The sequence below is a fragment of the Leptonychotes weddellii genome, chromosome 7 (genome assembly GCF_054177405.1).
Source record: "Leptonychotes weddellii isolate Sample4059 chromosome 7, ASM5417740v2, whole genome shotgun sequence".
Taxonomy (NCBI): domain Eukaryota; kingdom Metazoa; phylum Chordata; class Mammalia; order Carnivora; family Phocidae; genus Leptonychotes; species Leptonychotes weddellii.
In genome coordinates this window covers 23329139-23351857 of record NC_138375.1, presented here as the reverse complement: position 1 = coordinate 23351857, position 22719 = coordinate 23329139, and the positions used below count along the sequence as shown (strand labels likewise).

At 36.6% G+C, this 22719-nt stretch overlaps 1 protein-coding gene and 1 pseudogene across 3 annotated transcripts in view; one reads left to right on the top strand and one right to left on the bottom strand.

The window, feature by feature from the left end:
- The window catches only part of ZFR (zinc finger RNA binding protein), an 80994-nt gene that overhangs the window by 53677 nt on the left and 4598 nt on the right, over window positions 1-22719 (top strand). For 2 of the 3 annotated variants that reach the window (XM_081825953.1, XM_081825952.1), the window contains 4 exons: window positions 3319-3416; window positions 4288-4383; window positions 21506-21621; window positions 21734-21827. In XM_081825953.1, the coding sequence (XP_081682079.1) occupies window positions 3319-3416; window positions 4288-4383; window positions 21506-21621; window positions 21734-21827 (404 nt within the window). Of the gene's footprint in view, window positions 1-3318; window positions 3417-4287; window positions 4384-21505; window positions 21622-21733; window positions 21828-22719 lie in introns of those variants that run through there. The other variant, XR_014146866.1, reaches the window with a different exon arrangement.
- LOC115942363 (large ribosomal subunit protein uL14 pseudogene) lies at window positions 17435-18063 on the bottom strand (annotated as a pseudogene).

Sequence of the window (22719 nt, the reverse complement as noted above, 5' to 3'; positions counted from 1 at the left end):
CCCAGACTTGAGTTAGAATTACTGTTCTGGATTTCATAAATACTCTGGTGAGAGAAGTGATCAGTCCAAAATTGGAAGATTTTACTTCAAGACACTGAGCTGAAAAGTTGGATGTGCAAAAAGTGTAGAAACATTGATAGAGTGTTCCTTGCTGCAGATAACTGCAGTAAACTATGTCTTTAGCTTCATTATGAAGATTGCTTCTTTCTTGCTGCAGAATAACGGTATGTATTCTCTCTCACTGCAGCTCCCAATGCTCTGTGTCTTAAAATGACTTAAAGCCTATAGCTTGCTTTGGGGAGTTAGTACAGGGGGTAAGGAAGGCTTTGCCGGAAGAGCAATTACAAATCTTGAGACTTGAGACTTGCGACTTGCGCAGTGTGGTAGCTCTTTAATAAAGATGGTCCTGTTCAATACCAAAAATTATTTTTCAATTATTTAAAAGAAATTATTAAATTGCCCAAATAACTGTTAAACGCATGACAGATCTATTTTATAGTACTGTGTTTGACAGTTAAACACTAAGTTAACAGTTAATTGACTTGAAGCTTGAAATGTTGGTAATGCTCTAACCCTTGCTACAGAGTCCTTTCTGCAGCAAGTCAAGTATGTGTGTGTTTTTTTCCACCTGTAGCTTATCAGGCCCGGTCCAAAGCCTTCTAGCAGAGGGGATTGATTCCTGTCAGGGGTTGCTGCCAAGACATCGGAAGGATTTTTGACCAAGGTTTTCAAAAGCTCAGTGTCACACCTGCCATTTGATTAAGGAGGGATTTTGGATGCAGAGTCTGGCATTTATTGTCCTTTGTGTGGCTGTTTTGTTTGTTTTGTCTTTGTCTATTCTAGAATTGAGCAGTGTTCACACTAGTTTTTAAATGGTTGTGGGTGGATTATATATTTTACATAACCATGTTAATTTAAATTAATATATTCCCATTAACTTTTAATCATAAAATAGTGTGGACACAGCATGTCTTCTAACTGGTGATTAACCCCTTAAAATTGATGAAATTACATTTTTGTAGGGTAAGAATTTGCTTTTTTTTTTTTAATAAATTAAATGATTTTTGTTTTGTTAACTGGGTATTAGGCAACAAGTATGATTTTTTTGTTTTTAGCACAATATACCTAAGGGGTTAATCCACTTGAAATATAAAATGGGTGCAAAAATCCACACTCTAAATTTAACAGAAATTTTCTACTTACAGCTCTTAATTTGTTTTTAAATTGCAGTAGGTGTCTTACATCTTTGAAATTGTATCATTAATTAAAATTTTCAAAGTTATAAATGCTTGTGTGCAAAAAGAAAAATTTTCTTACATATTGAAGGAAATTATAACATCGTGAAAATAACATTAGAAATTCAGAAACTTTTTTTAGAAAGAGATTGCACATTGTCACCTATTTGCATTCTAGTTTTAGCAGGTAATGTAAATAAGGGACATAGAAAGAGGGTCCTTCAGCAGTTCTGTAATCCTGCTTTGAAGAATGGTTTTTTATTTCATTTTTTTCTTTCTTTTTTTATTTCTTTAGTTAGCTGTGCTTTCCTGTTTCCTTTTCCTTATCTCAGAAGAGCCCCATCTCTTATGGTCTGTATGCTTCTGATTTTAGTAGTAGGTCTTGCAGGTTTTGAGATTGTCCACTCTTTTTTAAAAATCACCTAATATTTTGTCTTGATAGTTTCTTTTTAGTACCCACATTCTTCTTTCAGTCTTAATCTCAGAATGCTGCACAGTGTTTTTTGATTATCTGTAAATCGCCCTTCTAACATGTCTTCTTGAAAAATCTGGATCATCTGATTATTTGAAGAGCAAGAACTAAGAATAGAAAGCCCAGTGGATAGATTTCTTTATCATTTTTAGAATATGTTTCTCTATGTGTTACCTACTCAAAATAAGGACAACTGTCTTTTAAGACAACTGAATGCCCATACAAAATATATATAATTAAATAACTTGCCTAAAGTGGCAATAATACTCTTAAAATCATCTTTAACTTCTTTTATCATATATTTCTTCTGTCCCTCATATTCATTTGGTACCCTCAATGATTTATTAAATTATATCTTAAATACCCCATAATTTTGGTACACTTTTGCCAGAAGACTTAAATTCAATAGATTACTCACCTAGTGTGTAATTATGCTGTATTTAGAAAATATTTCTACTATTAAAATCATTAAGAGCTATAAATTAGATTTATTTAGTTGCTATTTTGAATAGTTTGATTAGCAAATATGCTGTTATTTTTATACACACTTTACAGATATGTTCAGATGAACATATAGCTGGCCGTCTATCATGAATGTAAAATTAACTTCTTGTCCTAGTTTAGGTTCAGACTTTCTCAAGTTTTTTAGATAGCTCCTTTATGTTTTAATACAATAGTCTGATTTAAAATCCATTGTTACAATTTTAGACCATACATACTCTTTATCATCAAAGAGTTCTTACCGCATCTCTTCTTTTTCTATACTTATCCTATTTAACCATGCTAGTTCCTATTGCCCTTTTCCACTATACCCATTATTTCTCTCCAATTATCCTTTGGAATATTTTTTTTTTTTAAGATTTTATTTATTTGACAGACACACAGCGAAAGAGGGGACACACAGCGAGAGAGGGAACACAAGCAGGGGGAGTGGGAGAGGGAGAAGCAGGCTTCCCGCAGAGCAGGGAGCCCGATGTAGGGCTCGATCCAGGACCCTGGGATCATGACCTGAGCCGAAGGCAGACGCTTAATGACTGAGCCACCCAGCGCCCCATGGGAACTTTTTAAAAGAGCATTTCATATTCCCTTAAAGCTAAAATTTCCTGGTAGAAGAGAAAAACATTGACCTCTTAGAAATGCCTATTTTAGGCTCTTTGTTTTTTTCCATGATTATTACTATATTGATCATTCCATATTTATTACTAGTTCTTTGCTATATGAGCCCCAGAATAACCTCTGACCATTTAGAATACTGAACAAACTTAATAGTTTATCATGAACTCTCATTTATTAAGGTGGATTTTTGTGTTCCCTCTTGTCTTGTCTTTGTGCTGGTGCGCTGTGTCCAGTAATCCTTCCTTTTGATTTTATTTTGGTGGGTAGGGCTGATTATTTGCAGAAATCACTTACTATATTTCTTAAGAGTTTAAATTCTCCTTTTGATTTTTACATTGGATTATATAAATTTGCTGAAAATAACTCTGGGTACGTTAAAGTGCTGGTAAACTCTCAAATGGCTCATGTGACACTGATGCTACTTTAAGGAAGTGTCTTGCTCACCTGGTCAAACACCCATTCCTCACTGCATTTTGCCAATTCAATCCATTTTAGATGTAACCTCGGGTATGGTGAAAGACCCACCGGACGTCTTGGACAGGCAAAAATGCCTTGACGCTCTGGCTGCTCTACGCCACGCTAAGTGGTTCCAGGTTCGGAACATCATTTTACTTTTTTCTTGTAGCCTTATGAGAGAGTAGTTCAGTACAACATGTTTAACTGTGTTTAAACATTTCAAAAGATTGCCCAAGCAATATTACTTTAAATTAAATCTCAGAAAATATGTTAACATAGAAAGCTGGGTATGAAGATCTGCATATTGCAGTTACTATTAATTTGACAATAACCCTAGGTTTGGGGGTGTTTTGTAGTTTGGGGTTTTTTATTTTTATTTTTAGTGGCTATATTTAAAGTTTACTCGTTTAGGAACATCACATGTTTGTGTATATATATTATATTCCATAAGGCTGCAGATTAACTTTTGCTTTAAATAATGGAATATGTGTTTAAAGCTTTGTGTGTAGTTTTAAGATTTTTTCCCCCTCTTTCTCTAAGTTAATAAGTGTAGGGAGTGAAAGGTGAGGAAGCAGCTGTTTGGTTTAGTGACTTTGCAGTCATGCAAAGACACAGAAGGGAAACCAAACAGATTTCCTTAACCTTTCAGTCCCTAGACAAACTTTTTAGCTCTTTACTTTTTCTTTTGTTTCTAATGTAGGCAGATTTTTTTTTTTTTTTAAGTTTACTGTTTTAAATGAACACAGGTCAAGGTTCACAGGGGATCAAGAAATATTATTCTTGTATAATCTGTTTACTTTGACCTAAAATACCAGCTTTTAAATACTAACCCTGGCATAAAATACTGCTGTAAATGGCAGCTCATTGAATCCAATTTTAAGTGTGGTTATTTTTGTTTTATTTTTATCTGAGCTTCCATTGAACAGTGGTATTTTAACTTTTTTTCATCAAGGGATATTTTCAGTATTTCTAAGATTAATTCACCTGGGTTTTTGTGTTGCTCTCAAGGCTAGAGCTAATGGTCTGCAGTCCTGTGTGATTATCATACGTATTCTCCGGGACCTCTGTCAACGAGTTCCAACGTGGTCTGATTTTCCGAGCTGGGTGAGTAGTATGTAACTTTATGGTGTGAAAAATAAATATTGAGGAAATACTTCTGCAGTTTTTTATAATCTCCTCTTACATTTAATTGTCAACTTTTTTTCATTTCCTAAATGTAGTTTCTTTCCTCTTCTAGTGAGAAATCCTGGGGGTCATAGAGTGAAAATTTTTCTATGATACTACTATTTAAAGAATTGCACTTGATGTTTCTTTTTGTATTGTCCTTTTTTTTTTTTTTTTGCTCTTCTCATGTTTATTTTTTAAGATAACAACAATTGTTAGTTGGCTTTTACTTACATCAAGGTACAAAGACTAAAAATAAGCTATTAGTCTCCTTATGCAGGGTTCTCTTGACAGGTTTTTTTTTTTTAATAATATGTAGGGGCACCTGGGTGGCTTTTCAGTTAAACGTCTGATTTGGGCTCATGTTGTGATCTCAGGATCCTGGGAAGGAGTCCTGCATTGAGCTCCCAGCTGAGCAAGGAGTGTGCTTGTCCCTCTGCCCCTCCCCCAGCTTGTGCATGTGCACGTGCGTGCTCTCTCTCAAATAAAATCTTTTTTTTTTAAATGTGTAAAAGTTTAAAAATTTAAGAATTCAGAAATAGAGGGGCACCTGGGTGGCTCATTTGGTTAAGTGACTGCCTTCGGCTCAGGTCATAACCCTGGAGTCCCGGGATTGAGTCCCGCATCAGGCTCCCTGCTCAGCAGGGAGTCTACTTCTCCCTCTGACCCTCCCCCCTCTCATGTGCTCTCTCTCTCTCTCTCATATAAATAATAAAATCTTTAAAAAAAAAAAAAATTCAGAAATAGAGATTGTGAAATAAAATGTGAAGAAGAAAAAGAAATGTGTGAAGTTAGGAAATTCAGATAATGCAGAAAGGCACCAAAAAGTGAAAGTCTTCTCATTATTTAATGGCAAATTATCTTTAACAGTTTGTTGTGATTACTTCCAGGAAAAAAGCGCATGTATAAACATCATATATATTCTTATTTTTATATATGTTCTAGTATCCCTTTGATGTTTGAGCCCTTTTGGTTCCTGAATAGCAAGAATTCAGGTAGAGGAGGGGTTTATTCAAAAATATAATTGAACCTATTGATTTCAGACTTGGGTTAGTGAGAAATGAATAGCCAGGTTACTTTAGTTCTTTAATTTTTTCTAAACACAGGGGTGTTCGTGCTATTTACATTATTTGCATTTTCTTAACAAAATACATCTTGGGGGCGCCTGGGTGGCTCAGATGATTGGGCGTCTGCCTTCGGCTCAGGTCATGATCCCAGGGTCCTGGGATCAAGCCCTGCATCGGGCTTCCTGCTCGGCAGGAGGCCTGCTTCTACCTCTCCCACTCCCCCTGCTTATGTTCCTGCTCTCACTCTCTCTCTCTTTTGAATAAATAAATAAAACCTTTAAAAATATATATATATATCTTAGAGCTCTTTGAGAAGGGCATAGTCAAATCCACCTTATTCTTTGCATTAACTACATGGTATGCCCTTTGTGTGGACATGCCATACTTTATTTAACTAGTATCCATTTGATGGACATTTTGGTTTTTTGCAGTGTTTTGCCATTAAGTCTTCATTATACTATTGTCAAGCTTTTGTATTATAATTCATGTAATAAATTGCTAGGGCCAGAATTCCAAGGTCAAAGAACATGTGCCAAGTCTTTATCAGAAAGATGAATCTTTGAAAACATCCAAAAACTGTTGGATTGATCAGTTCTTTTTTTTTTAAGATTTTATTTATTTGACAGAGAGCAACAGCAAGAGAGGGAACACAAGCAGGGGGAGTGGGAGAGGGAGAAGCAGGCTTCCCGCTGAACAGGGAGCCCGACACGGGGCTCAATCCCAGGACCCTGGGACCATGACCTGAGCTGAAGGCAGATGCTTAACAACTGAGGCACCCAGGCGCCACAGATTGATCATTTCTTTCACACCCTCACTAACTCTGGGATATCATCACATATATAATAAATATAAAATGGTGTCCCGTTTCTTACTTAAATTTCTTTATTTGAGTGATTGCTGGCATTTAGAATTATTTTTCTCTTAACCAGCAGTTCCTTTGTTACTCAACATTTTCTTAATTATATTAAATCTTTTTATTATAAGAAATTAGTCCTTATCTGTAACAAAAATGATGTTTTCCAGATTTTATCTGCTTTTTTTTTTTAAGATTTTATTTATTTATTTAACTGACAGGGTACACAAGCAGGGGGTTTGGAGAGGGAGAAGCAGGCTTCCCACCGAGCAGGGAGCCCGATACGGGGCTCGATCCCAGACCCTGGGATCATGACCTGAGCCAAAGGCAGTCGCTTAACCAACTGAGCCACCCAGGCGCCCCTCCAGCTTTTCATCTGCTTTTTAGCTATATTATCATTTTTACTATATCAGATTTTTTTAATTTTTGTAAATTTTAATCCATTAATCTTTGATGACTTCTGTGTTTTGTATTCTACTCATAAAAATTCTCTTGTATTTTAGATTATAAATTAGTTCACACATGCTTTCTTCTAAAGGTTTTTTCCCCCATCAAATTTCTTTTTCTACAAGTGCATATATATCTATATTTAATACATAACAAAAGCTTTGAGAAGGATGTATTCCAACTTATAATGGGGATTGTCAAAAAATATATATATATAATAGGTTGTCTCTGAGGAGTAGGAGAAAGGGATGATTATGATAGAGATCTGTAATGTTTAGTTTTTACCAGGACAAAATATATATACATTATTTGTATAATTAAAAATAATTTTAAATTTTAAAAAAATTTTTAAATCATAAATGGATTTACCTAAATGTTTTTTCAGACCAGTTGCCAATTATTCTAGTACTATTGAATAATTTATTTAACAATGATATCTGTTCTCCCAACCTCCAGTTTGAAATACCACCATTATCATAAACCTGTGGTTCTCAACCAGGGGCAGTTTTGTCCCTCAGGAGACATTTGGCAATGTCTGGAGACATTTTTGGTTATCAAAACTGGTTATCAATAGCACTGAGGGGGCACCTGGGTGGCTCAGTCATTAAGCATCTGCCTTCGGCTCAGGTCATGATCCCAGGGTCCTGGGATCGAGCCCCACATCGGGCTCCCTGCTCAGCGGGAAGCCTGCTTCTCCCTCTCCCACTCCCCCTGCTTGTGTTCCCTCTCTTGCTGTGTCTCTTTCTGTCAAATAAATAAATAAAATCTTTAAAGAAAAAAAAAATAGCACTGAGGTGGAAAAACCCTGTCCTAGACCAAAGTTCCTTTTTTGTGGGTCCATCTCTCGGCAGTTGTCTGTGATTGCTCAGTCTGTTTTCTTCTGTAGTACTAAACTCTTTATGACTGAAGCTTCAGAATTTTAAAATTCTGATTGTCCTCATCATCACATTCTTGCCTCCTTGTTCTTTGCCCCTTTTAAACACCATCTTGCACAGAAGAATTTTTTTGGCTTTTCGTTTTTTTCTTTTTTTTTTTTTTTAAGATTTTATTTATCTATTTGACAGAGAGAGACACAGCGAGAGAGGGAACACAAGCAGGGGGAGTGGGAGAGGGAGAAGCAGGCTTCCCGCTGAGCAGGGAGCCCAATGGCGGGGCTCGAATCCAGGACGCTGGGATCATGACCTGAGCCGAAGGCAGACGCTTGACGACTGAGCCACCCAGGCGCCCCTTTTCTGGCTTTTCTTACGTTTGTTTTTCCAAATGAACTTGACTACAACTTTGTTCAGTTTCTCCAAAGTTCTTGTGATGTTTTTTTAGGTAGTACTGCATTGAATTAATAGATTCGTTTGGAAAATTATCATCACTTTTATACTGACTCTTCTTAGCCGAGAGTATGTGACGTCCTGTCTACTGAAGTTAATTTTATGTACCTGCTTAGATTTGAGTATGTTCTGTGCATGTTAAGTTTTGGTTTTGGTTGTTTGTACCTAGGTATTTTATCTTTTAGAGGCTTTTTCCCCCCCTTCACATCTATTTTCTGGTTCTTGTTTGTGTATATAGAAGCTGTTAACTTTGGATATTAATTTTGCAACCCCTACCACCTGACTGCATTCCTTTATTTGTAATAATTTTTTTCATATGATTCTCTTGGGTTTTCTAATCTTAGAATCATACCTATAAATGATATTTTGCCTTCTTTTTTCTAATTTAACTGATACTTCTAGAATAAATAGGAAATAAAAAATAATATACTTTACATGCATTCTATGTTCCTAATTGTATTGGAAATACTTCTAGGCAAAAAAAAAAAATATGCTTCTAGGGTGTACAGTGTACTAAGCATGATGTTTAGCCTTTTATTTGAGATACTTCTTTGTCAGGTTAGAATTATCATTCTTTTCCTAGTTTGCTAAGTAATTTTGAATCAGGAATAGAGGGGCACCTGGCTGGCTCAGTAGGTAGAGCATATGACTCTTGATCTCGGGGTTGTGAGTTCAAGCCTTAAATTGGGTGTGGAGCTTACATTTTAAAAAAATTTTTTAAGGTTAAAAAAAATGAATCAGGAATAGAAATTGAACTTTATCAGATAATCTTTCAAGGTTTATTGTCCTGAATGTATAGTTTTTTCCTTTCAACCTGTTCAGTATTGTTCATTATACAAATAGATTTCCTCATACTGAGCTATCTTTGCATTCCAGGAGTGATTCTCATATATGAGAATAATACTAATGAACTATAGTCTGTTTGCTGATAGTCTATTTAGGAATTTTCTTGGTGACATAAAAGAAAGTTTTATAGTTTTATTTTTGTCCTCTTTCAGATTCAGAATCAATGCGCTAGCTCTCTAAAAACAGTTTGAAGGCTTTTGTTCTTTAAATTCTGAAATGCTTTTGGTAGGATCAAACTACTACTGTCATTTGATGACATTATTTCCCAATCTCTCTTAATAAAGGGGGTAGCATTTTCTCAGTTTTTTCTGTTGTGATTAATTAGTCTAATTTTTCTCTCTCCTGCTTTAATTTTGGCAACTTCTATTATCCTAGAAAAATTGACCAATTCAGCTAGATACTCACATTTTTATAGGATAGAATTTTGCTCTTGGGGTCTTGGGAGGTTTTTGTTTTTGTTTTTTTGTTTGGGGTTCTTTGTTGTTTTTCTTTTTAGGTTTTTGGGCGGGGTGGGGTGTTAAGATTTATTTATTTTAGAAAGCGCGTGCACATGAGCCGGGAGAGGGGCAGAGAGAGGGAGAATCTGAATCTGAAGCAAACTCCTCCTGCCACCCCACCCCAATGCGGGGCTTGATCCCACGACCCTGAGATGACCTGAGCCGAAACCAAGAGCCAGCGGCTTAACCAACTGAGCGGCCCAGGTTGCCCCCTCAGGGTTTTTTAAGTACTTGCAGAATCTTTATTATTACTTTGTTTGTTTTTAATTTTTAGTTTGATTGATTAGACTAGCCAGCAGTAGTAGTTGCTGTATGGGAGCAAAATGACAAATGGGTGTTTCATTATTTTTATGTGGTCAGAATACACTAAATTCTTAATATATTTTAATATAAAAATGTTTTAAGCATTATCTAACTTCAAATTTTTTAATGTATAAAAATATAGGCACTATATATCATTTCTACTTTCTGCTTCCTTCAGCTTCAAAAAACAATCAAAACACACCAGAATGTCAGTATTTTGACATTTAAAAATGCTCCTAGTATTAGTCTTCTTTAGGCAGTGGCTTACTTTTTCATATTATTTTTTCCTTTCCCCAAAAAATCAGCTCCTTGGATTTATCTGCCAGATCTACCATTTTCCTATTTAATCCTAATTTCATCTCTAATTTTCTGTTTTCCTTGAGTTTATTTTATTGTTCTCTAACAAACTTCTTGAGTTGGATACTTGTTTCATTCACTCTTTATTTCCAGTATAGTTACTAACATGCAGTATATTAGTTTCAGGTGTACAGTATAGTGATTTAACACTTCCGTGCATCCCCCAGTGCTCATCAAGACAAGTACACTCTTGGTTTGTTTTTTGTTTTTTGTAGGATTGATTTATTTATTTTGGAGCGAGAGTGCACGTGCACGGGGGGAGGGATGGTGGGAGAGAGAGAATCAGAAGCAGACTCCTTGCTGAGCACAGAGCTCAGTGCAGGGCTCTATCCCATGAGGCTGACATCATGACCTGAGCTAAAATCCTGAATCAGACGCTTAACTGACTGAGCCACCCAGGTGCCCCCTTGAGGGAATTTTTAGATTCTGTGTGATTGAAAACGGGTTGCATTTGTTTCTGTAAATAATTTCTAGTTTTTATAGCATTATAATCTGATAAATGTATTCTATTTACAATTTTTGGAATTTAAAGTTTCTCTTTGTAGTTTAATATGTACAGTTTTTATGATCTATGGGCACTTTGTTTTTTTCCTATGGTCACCTTTAAAGAGGTGTTCTCACATACACCTCTTAGTTCAGCTTTATCATTTTGTTCATATCTTCTGTATTTTTTCCTTACATATTTTTTGTCTACTTCATCCATCCATGGATTGATGAAAGTAAATTAAAATCTGCTATTTCTATTATGTTTCTTCCATTTCTGTTCTATTTCCTATAGTTTGTGCTTTATTGTTTCGTTGCAGTGATAATTTTGGACGTAAGCACTTAATACAGTTACGTCATCATTGTGAATTTGGACCTTTGCCATTATAAAGGGTCCCTTGTTTAACACTTTCTGTCATGAGTTAATAAGCCTTGTCCATTGATTAATATTGAAACTCTAGCTTTCTTGTCATAAGCATTTGCCTGGTATGAGTGTATTTATGTTTCCTTTGTTTTCTTCTGTGCTTTATCATAATTCTTATTCTTTCCTTGTTCTTTTTGTGTGTGAATGTTTTTTCCTTGTGACAATTAGTTGTTGCCCTTCTAGTTTTATATGATGTTCTCATTCATCTATTAACAGTTTTATATAGTATCTGTCAACTCTCACCCATAAAAGCTGAGAAAATTTTCACTTATATTTCCTCCCCTTCCCCAATCCTTCTTTGGGTTTCTTGTTATGTAATTCTTTCATTTGTTCCTTTTTTTTTTTTTTAAATATATTTAAACCTGTTTCTTATCTTAATATTTGCTGATTCCACTTAGAAAACAGCCATTTGCACACTTAATGCTTTTTAAACCTTAAAAGTGTTAAAAATAACTATTTACCTTCTTTCTGTATTCATATTCTCTGTTTAATGTTCTGTATTTAAATGGTTCAGTGCAAACCACTAGGTCTTGTACTGGGGCTTTTCCTTTTCATTTCCTTTGTATTTTATCATCAGATAATTTTTATCAAAAGGTGTTTTGAAATTGTCATGTTTGAGAAGCTCTGCCAATTGCCATTACTTTAATGAGAAGTACATTGTTAGGTCACAGTTTTTCCCCCTGTCCATTTTTAGTTTCACTTCACTATCTTCCAGCATTGTGTATTGGTAAGTCTAAGTTCCGCCTAGTTTTTTGGCCCTGACTTTTTTTTATAGGCCGTTGAAAGAATTCTTTATCTTTGTGTATCATTAACTTTAACCAAATATGTCTTGGAATCTGTTGTTTAATATCAGCATTTTATTGAAATCATTGTCCTTTTGTCCTGCAGATTTGATTTTTCTTTCAGTTAGGGGAGAAAACAATCTTCCATTATGTCTGATTAATAGGATTCTGTATTTTAGGGACACCATTATCCTTATGTTGGATTGCTTTTGTCCTGCATATCTTCTATCTTCGTAACTGTTTTTTTTTTTAAGATTTATTTGAGAGAGAGAGCGTGCGCATGGGGAGGGGGGAGAGGGAAAGAGTCTTAAGCAGTCTCTCCCCTGAGTTTGGAGCCCAACATGGGGCTTTATCTCACAACTCTGATATCACGACCTAAGCAAAAACCAAGAGTTGGCCGCTTAACGGATTGTGCCACCATGGCGCCCCTGTAATTGTTTTAAATCTTGTCTCCTTTCCTCTTGTGTCTCCTGTGATTATCTCTTTGGTAGTAACTTTGTTTTCAGCTATGTCCTAGTCTTCTTTGCTATTTATAATTTATTTATTCTCTAATAACGTTTTTATATTTCAATGTGCTTTGTTAGCTCTGTAATCTTCCTTTTCATCTCAACTTTGAGTTTTTAATTTATTGGTTTTTTCCTCATCAAGTTCTCTTATAACTCAGAATATTAGCAGATTGATTATATCTTTATTAGCTTAAACTAAGATCCTTCCAGAACATGTTTTTTAATTTATTTTTTAAATAGACATTATTTTTTTTAGAGCAGTTTTTGGATCTTGTACTCTCACACATGCACACCCTCTCCATCAGCATTCCTCTCTAGAAAGGTACATTTGTTACAAGCAGTGAAATAGATCACACATCATTATCACTCAAAGTCCGTAGAGAATTGATTTTTCATCTCTATTTTTCACGGTATGTTCCACCCAAATAGATATCATGCCTGGTTTCTTTTTGTTTTTTCATCTCATTAGTTGTTAGTTCCATTACAAAATCATCTTTTTGTGCTCTGACATTCAAACAAGAATTGTCTTTGAACCTATCCATGCTTTTTTATTTTTTTATTTTTTACTTCTTTTTTTTTTTTAAGATTTTATTTGTTTATTTGACAGAGAGAGACACAGCAAGAGAGGGAACACAAACAGGGGGAGTGGGAGAGGGAGAAGCAGGCTTCCCGCTGAGCAGAGAGCCTGATGAAGGGCTCAGTCCCAGGACCCAGGGATCATGACCTGAGCCGAAGGCAGATGCTTAACGACTGAGCCACCCAGGTGCCCCATCCATGCTTTTTTAAAATAGCTCTCCTTTTTCTTCCCCTGTGAGCTCTGCTTTGAGGATTAAACAAAAGATGTATGGATTTGCTGCATCCAGCCTTGTTGCAGACATAAGCAGTGCTCTGTATTATGTATTGATTGAATGTGCTATGCTACTCTGTGAGGTAGATCCCATTGGCACACCTTCACGCCTTGGTTTTCAAACCCAGGGTGGGCACCTAGAGCCTTTGCCTATGCAGAATCTGCTCTCTCTCTCTCTCTTTTTTTTTTCCCCTATTCACCATCCCCTTTTAGGAACAACTTCCATTTCCCTGAGCCAACAGTGTTTTGAATATGGGAAGCCACTTTGGGACACTTCTGTTGAGAATGCACAGTCATTCTTGGTAATACATTTTCCCTACCACTTCCGTCTTTGGCAGATCTTATCTTTTTTACTTTTCTTTTACCTACATATTAGCCAGATGTCTGTTTAGACATAATTAGATGTGGATAATTAGGATTCTTTTGTTCTTCTCTTCTTCCCTTCTGCAAGAGTCTTCAGGATAGTGAATTCTATTCTTTTCCTTTCTCTGGAGGGGGATGGTAGGAGGGGTATTTCCATTTAGGAAAATTTCTTTTTCTGCTGCTGCCTTCAGTATGACTTGTTCTATCTACCTCTCTTAGTTGGGAAGTAATTGATGAAATTTTTTGGATTTTTTTCACTCAACTGCCAGCCCTACCCCCATCTTCCCTCTAGAGAACCAAGTTAGGAGCTCCATGGAGAAAGTTGCCTAAGGCACTCAATTCCTTGGAAAAATTCTTTCACTGACCTTTTCCTCTGTTTTTGGTTGAAACTGTTAAATTTTTGCTTGGGTGTGTTGTAACTATTTATTAATTATGTGTTGGGGCAAGAAATCGTGAAATTAAGCTTTATACTATCACCTTTCGCAGAGATAACATTTGTGTTTTAAAGATTTTATTTACTTATTTATTTATTCATTTATTGTGTGAGAAAGAGAATGAGCGGGGGGGGGGCGGGGGGGGCAGAGAGGGAGAAGCAGACTCCCCACTGAGCAGGAAGCCTGATGCAGGGCACGATCCTGGGACTCCAGGATCATGACCTGAGCCAAAGGCAGATGCATAACCAACTGAGCCACCCAGCCGCCCCAAGAGTAAAGTTTCTTGATTTTCATAAAAGAAATGTGAAATTCTTATGAACTTTATTATTTTCAGGTTTATTTAGCATTCAGATTATTTACTTTGAGTAAATAAGTAATGGTGCCTACTCTTAAGCTTTCCTTCACCACTGCAGTGAGTACTGAAAATGGTACCCTGCCCTCAAATTAGTTCTTTTGTCTTGAACCCATGGTAATGAAGTAAAGAAAATACAGGTAGAGTTCTTGTCAAATTGGTCTAACATCATAATTGCTACATAGTATCTAAACCTCCTTTGGAATGGTATACCTGCTATAATTTACAAAGGGTATATACTTAATTTTTTGATGTTTATTATATGTTTTATTTCTGAACAGTATAGAGTAAGGAATATTTTACAAAAAAGAATGATCTGTAACAACATAGACGAACCTCCAAAACATTACATTAAGAAAGCCAAACACAAAGGTCACATTATATAATTGCATTTGTGTGAAATATCCATAATAAATTCATACAGGCAGAATGCAAATTGGTGGGTTGCCAGAGACTTGAGGAAAAGAGGGAATGGAAGAAACTTCTTAATGGGTTAAGGGGTTTTATTCTGGAATTATGGCAATGTTTTGAATTAGATAAGAAGTGGTCGTTGTACAACATAGTGAATGTACTAAATGCCACTGAATTATTCACTTTAAAGTACTTAATTTTATATTATGTGAATTTTATCTTGCTTTTTTTTTTTTTAAAGATTTTATTTATTTATTTGACAGAGACAGAGAGAGAGGGGACACAAGCAGGGGGAGTGGGAGAGGGAGAAGCAGGCTTCCCGCTGAGCAGGGAGCCCGATGTGGGGCTCGATCCTGGGACCCTGGGATCATGACCTGAGCCGAAGGCAGACGCTTAACCATCTGAGCCACCCAGGCGCCCCTATCTTGCTTTTTGAAAAAAGAATGATCTGTCAAATGTAAACGGACAGTTCTCAAAGAGGCTGAGAGAACTACCATAATTCTACTTTGTGCACAAATAGCTGTTGAAATATGTGATTCAGTATTTCTTCCTACATATTTCTTTTTTTTGTTTTTGTTTTTAAGAATATAAGTAATTTAGATTTTAATGATGGTAGCTTGTAGTAACAGAGTTCCTGTCACTTTTTTTGGGGGGGGGGGGGGTAGTAATCTCTTTACCCAACATGGGGCTCGAACTCAAGACTCTGAGATCAAGAGTCTCATGCTCTACTGACTGAGCCCAGCCAGGTGCCCCCTGTCTGTCACTTTTAGAACCAGTGAAGTTTTTAAATGATAGGACACTGACGTTCAGGGCAAAGAACTAACCATTGTCTTAGCTTGCAAAAGAATCCACAAATTATACTTGAAGTGTATCCTTTCATTCACTTTAGCTTAAAAATAACATACGTGCAACACTTAGTTACCCCCAACAAAAAACATCTACTTAAAAGTTCATGCACTGGGGTGCCTGGGTGGCTCAGTCGTTAAGCATCTGCCTTCGGCTCGGGTCATGGTCCCAGGGTCCTGGGATCGAGCCCTGCATCAGGCTCCCTGCTCCATGGGAAGCCTGCTTCTCCCTCTCCCACTCTGCCTGCTTGTGTTCCCTCTCTCGCTGTCTCTCTCTGTCAAATAAATAAATAAAATCTTTAAAAAAAAAGTTCATGCACTTCTGAATCACCAAAAACTGTAAAAATCTTTTTCCCACAAGATGTGACAGTTTTTACCAAGAATTTTTGAGTATGAAATAAGATGCTATGCATAAATATAATATAAAAATAGAACATCCTACACATGGACTTAGGAATGGAAGTCTGTCATACATGCATCAATATTAACCTATATCAGCTGGAATGTAGAAATGGTTTTTGTGTGTACAGTTGCTTATTGTAATGGTATTCATAAAACCCTATTTTATTAATATAAACATCTTCATCTGTAAAATAGGAATAATAGTCATATCTATCCTCAAAAGGTGATTGTGATGATTTAAATTGGTTAATGCTTAGTATATAATAAGCGCTCAGTATTAGCTATAATGAAGGGGGTAATTACTATTATTTTTTATTATTTAACCAAACTTTCTAGTGTTAGATATCTTTTGTGCTTTAATTTTTTAAAGATTTTATTTATTTGTTTATTCATTTGTTTATTTATTTATTCTTTGGAGAGAGAGGGCGTGCGAGTTAGCCAGGAGTGGGGGGAGGGGCAGAGGGAGAAGGAGAAGCAGACTCCCTGTTGAGCCAGGAGCCTGATGCAGGGCTCAGTCGCAGGACCCTGGGATCATGACCCTAGCCAAAGGCAGATGCTTAACTGACTGAGCCACCCAGGTGCCTCTTTTTGTGCTTTCATTAAGTATAATAACCCTATTGTAAATGTTTGAATTTGTCAGTTGTATGATAAAAAAGGTTTTACCTGTTTATACTGCCACCAAATGAAAGTATTTGTGTTACCACAGTCTCTTAAGGTGTATTTTTAGTCAGTGGGGCGCCTGGCTGGCTCATTGGAGCATGCGACTCTTGATCTCAAGTAGTGAGTTTGAGCCCCACGTTGGGTATAGAGATTACTTAAAAATAAAATCTTTTTTTTTTTTTTAAGATTTTATTTATTTATTTATTTATTAGAGAGAGAGAGAGAGACAGTGAGAGCAGAACACAAGCAGGGGGAGTGGGTGAGGGAGAAGCAGGCTTCCTGCCGAGCAGGGAGCCCGATGCGGAGCTCGATCCCATCATGACCCGAGCCAAAGGCAGACACCTAACAACTGAGCCACCCAGGCATCCCTAAAAATAAAATCTTAAAAAAAAAAAAAAGAACTAATATGCAAGTCAACTAGTTATCAGTCTGGATCACCCATTGATAAGGGATATTTCTTGAAATACAGTTGTGGTTTTTTAAAAAATAAAAATAGATTTTAGATCAGACCTGGGTTCAAATCCCAGCCTAATTTTTACATTTTAGCTGTATAATCTTGGACAACCTGTTTAAGTTGTTGCCCCCACCCCCCCATCCTTTAAAATTAGGGTATAATAGCATCCAGTTATGAGAATTAAATGAAATCATGCATTTAAAGTGTTTAGCATGTTGCTTGCCACATAGTAAGCATTTTTACTACTACTAGAGGTGAGAAGGAAAAACAGGCTTCATGAATGGTGGGGTAGGGAGGGCACAAATAATTTTTTTTTATTTATTTTTTTTAACAAATACACCAAAGAATCATGCAGTCCTGCCAGCACTGAATGAAATCCTGGGCCACAAGTCTGCACACCCTTTTGCAGCTGGTCCTGTGATAGCAGAACCTTTCATTTTGCCTTTATTGTTTATTATGACCCCTGCATAATCTTCAAAATAGAGATACACACCTTCTTTTCTCCTGTATGACGTACATTAATGAATTATCACTGCCCCATGTACCTTCTTTCTGAGCTCTGGTTTGTCTTTCTTCACTGTAGCCATCACCGTTTCACCTACAGCAGCGGCAGGAAGTCTGTTCAGTCATCCCTTGGTCCCCTTCATAGGGGATACACAGATTTTTGGTTCCCATGTTACCAGCACAGTTGATCGTGGCTCCTACCAGAAGACCCAGGGAAATCTGGAATTTCACACCAGAGGACCCATGAGTGGTTTTTAAGCAAATACTACAATCCTAGATTTCAAATAATATGGAGAGCTTTTCTCTAAATAACTTAAGCTACCAAGATCCTTTATAACAGTCTAAATATTGTTTGTCTGATTCGATTGTGTTCCTTTGATGTTGTTCTTTTACTTTCATACATTTCAGAGCTTATAAACCACGTGCATTCTACTTTTGTTGCTATCCTAACTTACAGACATCTGCTTGGCAAACAACTATGTTCTGTAGAAAATCAGTATTTTTAAATTGGTCACTTCATACCAAATGATCTCAGAAGGCAGATAGTGGACTTAGTTTTATTGTGGGTGTTGATACACTGACTTATGGTTTTCCATAAATAATTTATTTCTTTCTTGGTTTTTAGTTTCTACCTTTATATGCAAGTATAAATCATAAATTCTCATTTTTTAGAGCACGTGAGTGGCTCAGGACGGAGCCTGCTTCTCCCTCTCCTGCTGCTGCTCCCCCTGCTTGTACTCTCTTGCTCTGTCAAAATCTTTTTAAAAATAAATAAATAAATAAGTTCTCATTTCTTAAGATCAATTAGTAAGCAGATTTTGTTAAAGCTTTGAATTACTTGGAACACATCCTATATCTTGACATACCAAGATTATAGCTGATTATTTAATACTTTATTTTCTCTTAGCATTCTCTAAAAGTACTTAGTAAAAGTTTGAGTTACAATTGACCCTTGAACAATGGAGGGGTTAGAGACACCAATCCCCACACAGTTCAGAATTCGTGTATAACTTTTGACCCCCCAAAATTTTAACTACTAATAGCCTGCTCCTTACTGGAAGCCTTACCAATAACACAGTCAATTAATACACTTTGTATGTTATATGTATTAAATCCTGTATTCATTTTTTTTTTTCCCTAAGAGTGGGGAGGGTCGGGCAGAGGGAGAGAGAATCTTAAGCAGGCTCCACACCTAGTGCAGAGCCCAACATGTGGCTCGATTTCACAACCCTGAGATCATGACCTGAACCGAAATCAAGTTGGATGCTTAACTAACTGAGCTACCCAGGCACCACCCCTATATCCTGTATTCCTATAGTTTTATCTTTTTCTTAAATTCTTTTGACATTTCAAGGCTATGTGGTTCATCTGTCTTTTCAAATTGTCACAGATGTCCAAAAAATTTTCTGATATATTTATTGAAAAAAATCCACATGTAAGTAGACCCATACAGATCAAACCCATGTTATTCAAGGGTCAACTATATTTATGAAAGTTGCATATTTTAGGACTCAGCTTTGTATTTTAAGCATAGCATCAATAATTTTGATAAATATTACCCTTAATTTCTCTTATGAGCAGTATTATTTTCAAAAGTATTTTGTTTCCTAAGCATATGAAGTGTTTTCTAATATGTTGGCCATTACACTAGGCACAGGAGCTCAAAATAAATGACATTGATCTTATCCGTAAGGATTTCACAGTCTATTAGACATCTTAAAATAATACTTTGTCTAAAAAGAGAGATATTCATTATACATTCATTGAATTATTTGAGTAACTGAAGCTGATTCCTTAAAATACTAAAAATTTTTAAATGAAAATCCTTTTTTAAATAAATAAAAGTCTTGGGCGCCTGGGTGGCTCAGTTGGTTAAGCGACTGCCTTCGGCTCAGGTCATGATCCTGGAGTCCCGGGATCGAGTCCCACATCGGGCTCTCTGCTCAGCAGGGAGTCTGCTTCTCCCTCTGACCCTCCTCCCTCTCGTGCTCTCTCTCATTCTCTCTCTCTCGCAAAAAAAAAAGAAAAAGAAAAAGAAATTTAAAAAATAAATAAATAAAAGTCTTGAACATCTCCCTGCATTCTTCTACTGAATAAACTGAATTATCTTAATTTTTTTCATTGTGATTTACATTTTTTTCATTTTTGTTTTCAATCTCATGCTGCGCAGCTATCATTTTTGTAGCTGTTAATATATACTGTCTCTTTAAATTTCCATCTCTATTATAATTTATTCCTAATTTGTTTGGAAATGCAATCTCCACATGTCCAAACTTTTCAGTTATTCCTATTTAAAAGATCTGTGAGATGACCTCGGGGTGAGTAAGTGGATATGGTTTTTACCTCAGATTACATCCATAAGCTTCTTAGGCACACAACTAAAAGTGGGTTCTCACTAAGGTATTTTCAGCTTCATTATCTTTTAAGGACTTTATTGTAGTTCCAATCTATTCAGTTTCTTTGAATGTTATATTTAAAATGTCAGTAAAGGCTATGACTTGGGTGAACCTTAAACATTATGCTGAGTGAAGGAAGCCAAATGCAAAAAGCCACGTTTTATATAGTTCCATTTGTAAGAAATGTCCAGAATAGGCAAATCTGTAGAGATAGACAGTGGTTTAGTAGTTGCCAGGGGTTGGAGGAAAGGGAGGATGGGGAATGATTGCTAGGGGTGTGGAGTTTTCTTTGGGGGTGGTGAAAATACTCTGGAATTAAATAGTGATTATGGTTGAACAACTTTGTAAGTATACTAAAAACCACTGAATTGTACACTTTAAAAGAATGGGTCTTATGTGAATTATATCTCAAGTTTTAAAGTCTAAATGAAAGCAAATTTTTTTAATAAGGGACTGTTCAGAACACTTCTGTATGTCTGCTTTCTAAGTGTATACTTTTACTTTTGTCTTTTATTGATTGGTTTAGATTTTGAGTCTCTCAAATGTACTTTGCAGTGAAAGCATAATTTATATTTTCCTTAGGGGTAATAGAAGTTCATTTGTGCATTAAGTGGAAAATCTAGATAATATACGTTGTTTGTAAAGAAAGAACAAGTCTTCTTTAGTTGGGATATTGACCTGCTCTAACTGTAGGGAGGTTTTTTTTGTTGTTTTTTTGTTTTGTTTTGTTTTGTTACAGATTTTATCTATTCACTTGAGAGAGAGAGAGAGAACACAGAGGGAGAGTGAAAGGGATAAGCAGACTCCCTGCTGAGCAGAGAGCCCGATTCGATGTGGGGCTTAGTCCTAGGACCCTGAGATCATGCCCTGAGCCAAAGGCAGATGCTTAACCTACTGAGCCATCCAGGCACCTCTAACTGTAGGTTTAAAGAACAAACATGTGAGCCCTAAATATGTAAAGAATTTTAAGGACCGAAGTGCCTGAGTGGCTCAGTTAGTTGGGTGTCTGCCTTTGGCTCGGGTCATGATCCCTGGTTCCTGGGATCAAGCCCCAAGTTGGGCTTCCTGCTCAGCGGGGAGTCTGCTTCTCCCTCTTCCCACTCGTGCATGCTCTCTCTCAAATAAATACATAAAATATTTGGGGTAAAAAAAGAATTTTAAGGACTGTCATTTCAATAGGAAAGACCAATAATTAAAACTAAAAACCAAAAAACCCTACTAATCTATTTTACATTTTTCTTCATTAAACATAAATTACAATATCTTTTTAAAACGTAAGTTATATATTGTCTCATGAGTTTTGTTTTGATTACTTGTTTTATTTCATTTTGATTGTTTTTATATGTGATTCATACTCTGATTTTGTGATCTGTTCTGTGTAACGTTTTTGGTCTTTAAAAATTTTTAATGACCACTTCATGAGTAATTTGTCATTCTGGTGTTTGAAAATGAGTGTTTCCTTTGGTCTCTAAGCTGTTAAACACATTTTTTATGTTTTTACTTTTAGGCTATGGAGTTACTAGTAGAGAAAGCAATCAGTAGTGCTTCTAGTCCTCAGAGCCCTGGAGATGCACTGAGAAGAGTTTTTGAGTGCATTTCTTCAGGGATTATTCTTAAAGGTAGGTTTTGCTTTGTTCTTAATGTTTGTCTGTTTGATAATTAAATAAGAACTCTTTCTTTTACAAATGGATAATGCTAATGCCTTTTTCTCCATATATTGATTGCTTGTAGGTAGTCCTGGACTTCTGGATCCTTGTGAGAAGGATCCATTTGATACCTTGGCAACGATGACTGACCAACAGCGTGAAGACATCACATCCAGTGCACAGGTACCAGTGTGTTCCTAATCTCAAAGCTTTGTTGTTGGGTCACTGCCCTTCAAGTTTTGGTTTTTTATAATTGTCCTTTAAAAGAAGTCACTGCATAGTATTTATTTCTTCTTCCTAAGTAAGTAAGCCCTTGGAGGGGATATAATTTAAACTAGATTTCACTAATATAATCTTAAATTGTATTTAACTATAATGTGTGTGTCTTAAGTAAGTGTATTATATAAAAATACAGCTGTATTTTCAGTGCCTTCTTAAATCTGGGTATTAAGTTACATATCATGATGTATGGGAACTGTTTATGTACTCTGGTTATAAGAAGTGATATTCCGGGGCGCCTGGGTGGCTCAGTCATTAAGCGTCTGCCTTCGGCTCAGGTCATGATCCCAGGGTCCTGGGTTCAAGCCCCACATCGGGCTCCCTGCTCAGTGGGAAGCCTGCTTCTCCCTCTCCCGCTCCCCCTGCTTGTGTTCCCTCTCTCGCTGTGTCTCGCTCTGACAAATAAATAAAATCTTAAAAGAAAAAAAAAGTGATATTCCGGGGCGCCTGGGTGGCTCCGTCTTTAAGCGTCTGCCTTCGGCTCAGGTCATGATCCCAGGGTCCTGGGATCGAGCCCCGCATCGGGCTCCCTGCTCAGTGGGAAGCCTGCTTCTCCCTCTCCCACTCCCCCTGCTTGTGTTCCTGCTCTCGCTATCTCTGTCTCTGTCAAATAAATAAATAAAATCTTTAAAAAAAAAAATATTGAAAGTTAGCCAATAATTGGGGCACCTGGTAGCTCAGTCGTTGGGCATCTGCCTTTGGCTCAGGTCATGGTCCCAGGTTCCTGGGATCGAGCCCCGCATCGGGCTCCCTGCTCAGCGGGAGGCCTGCTTCTCCCTCTCCCACTCCCCCTGCT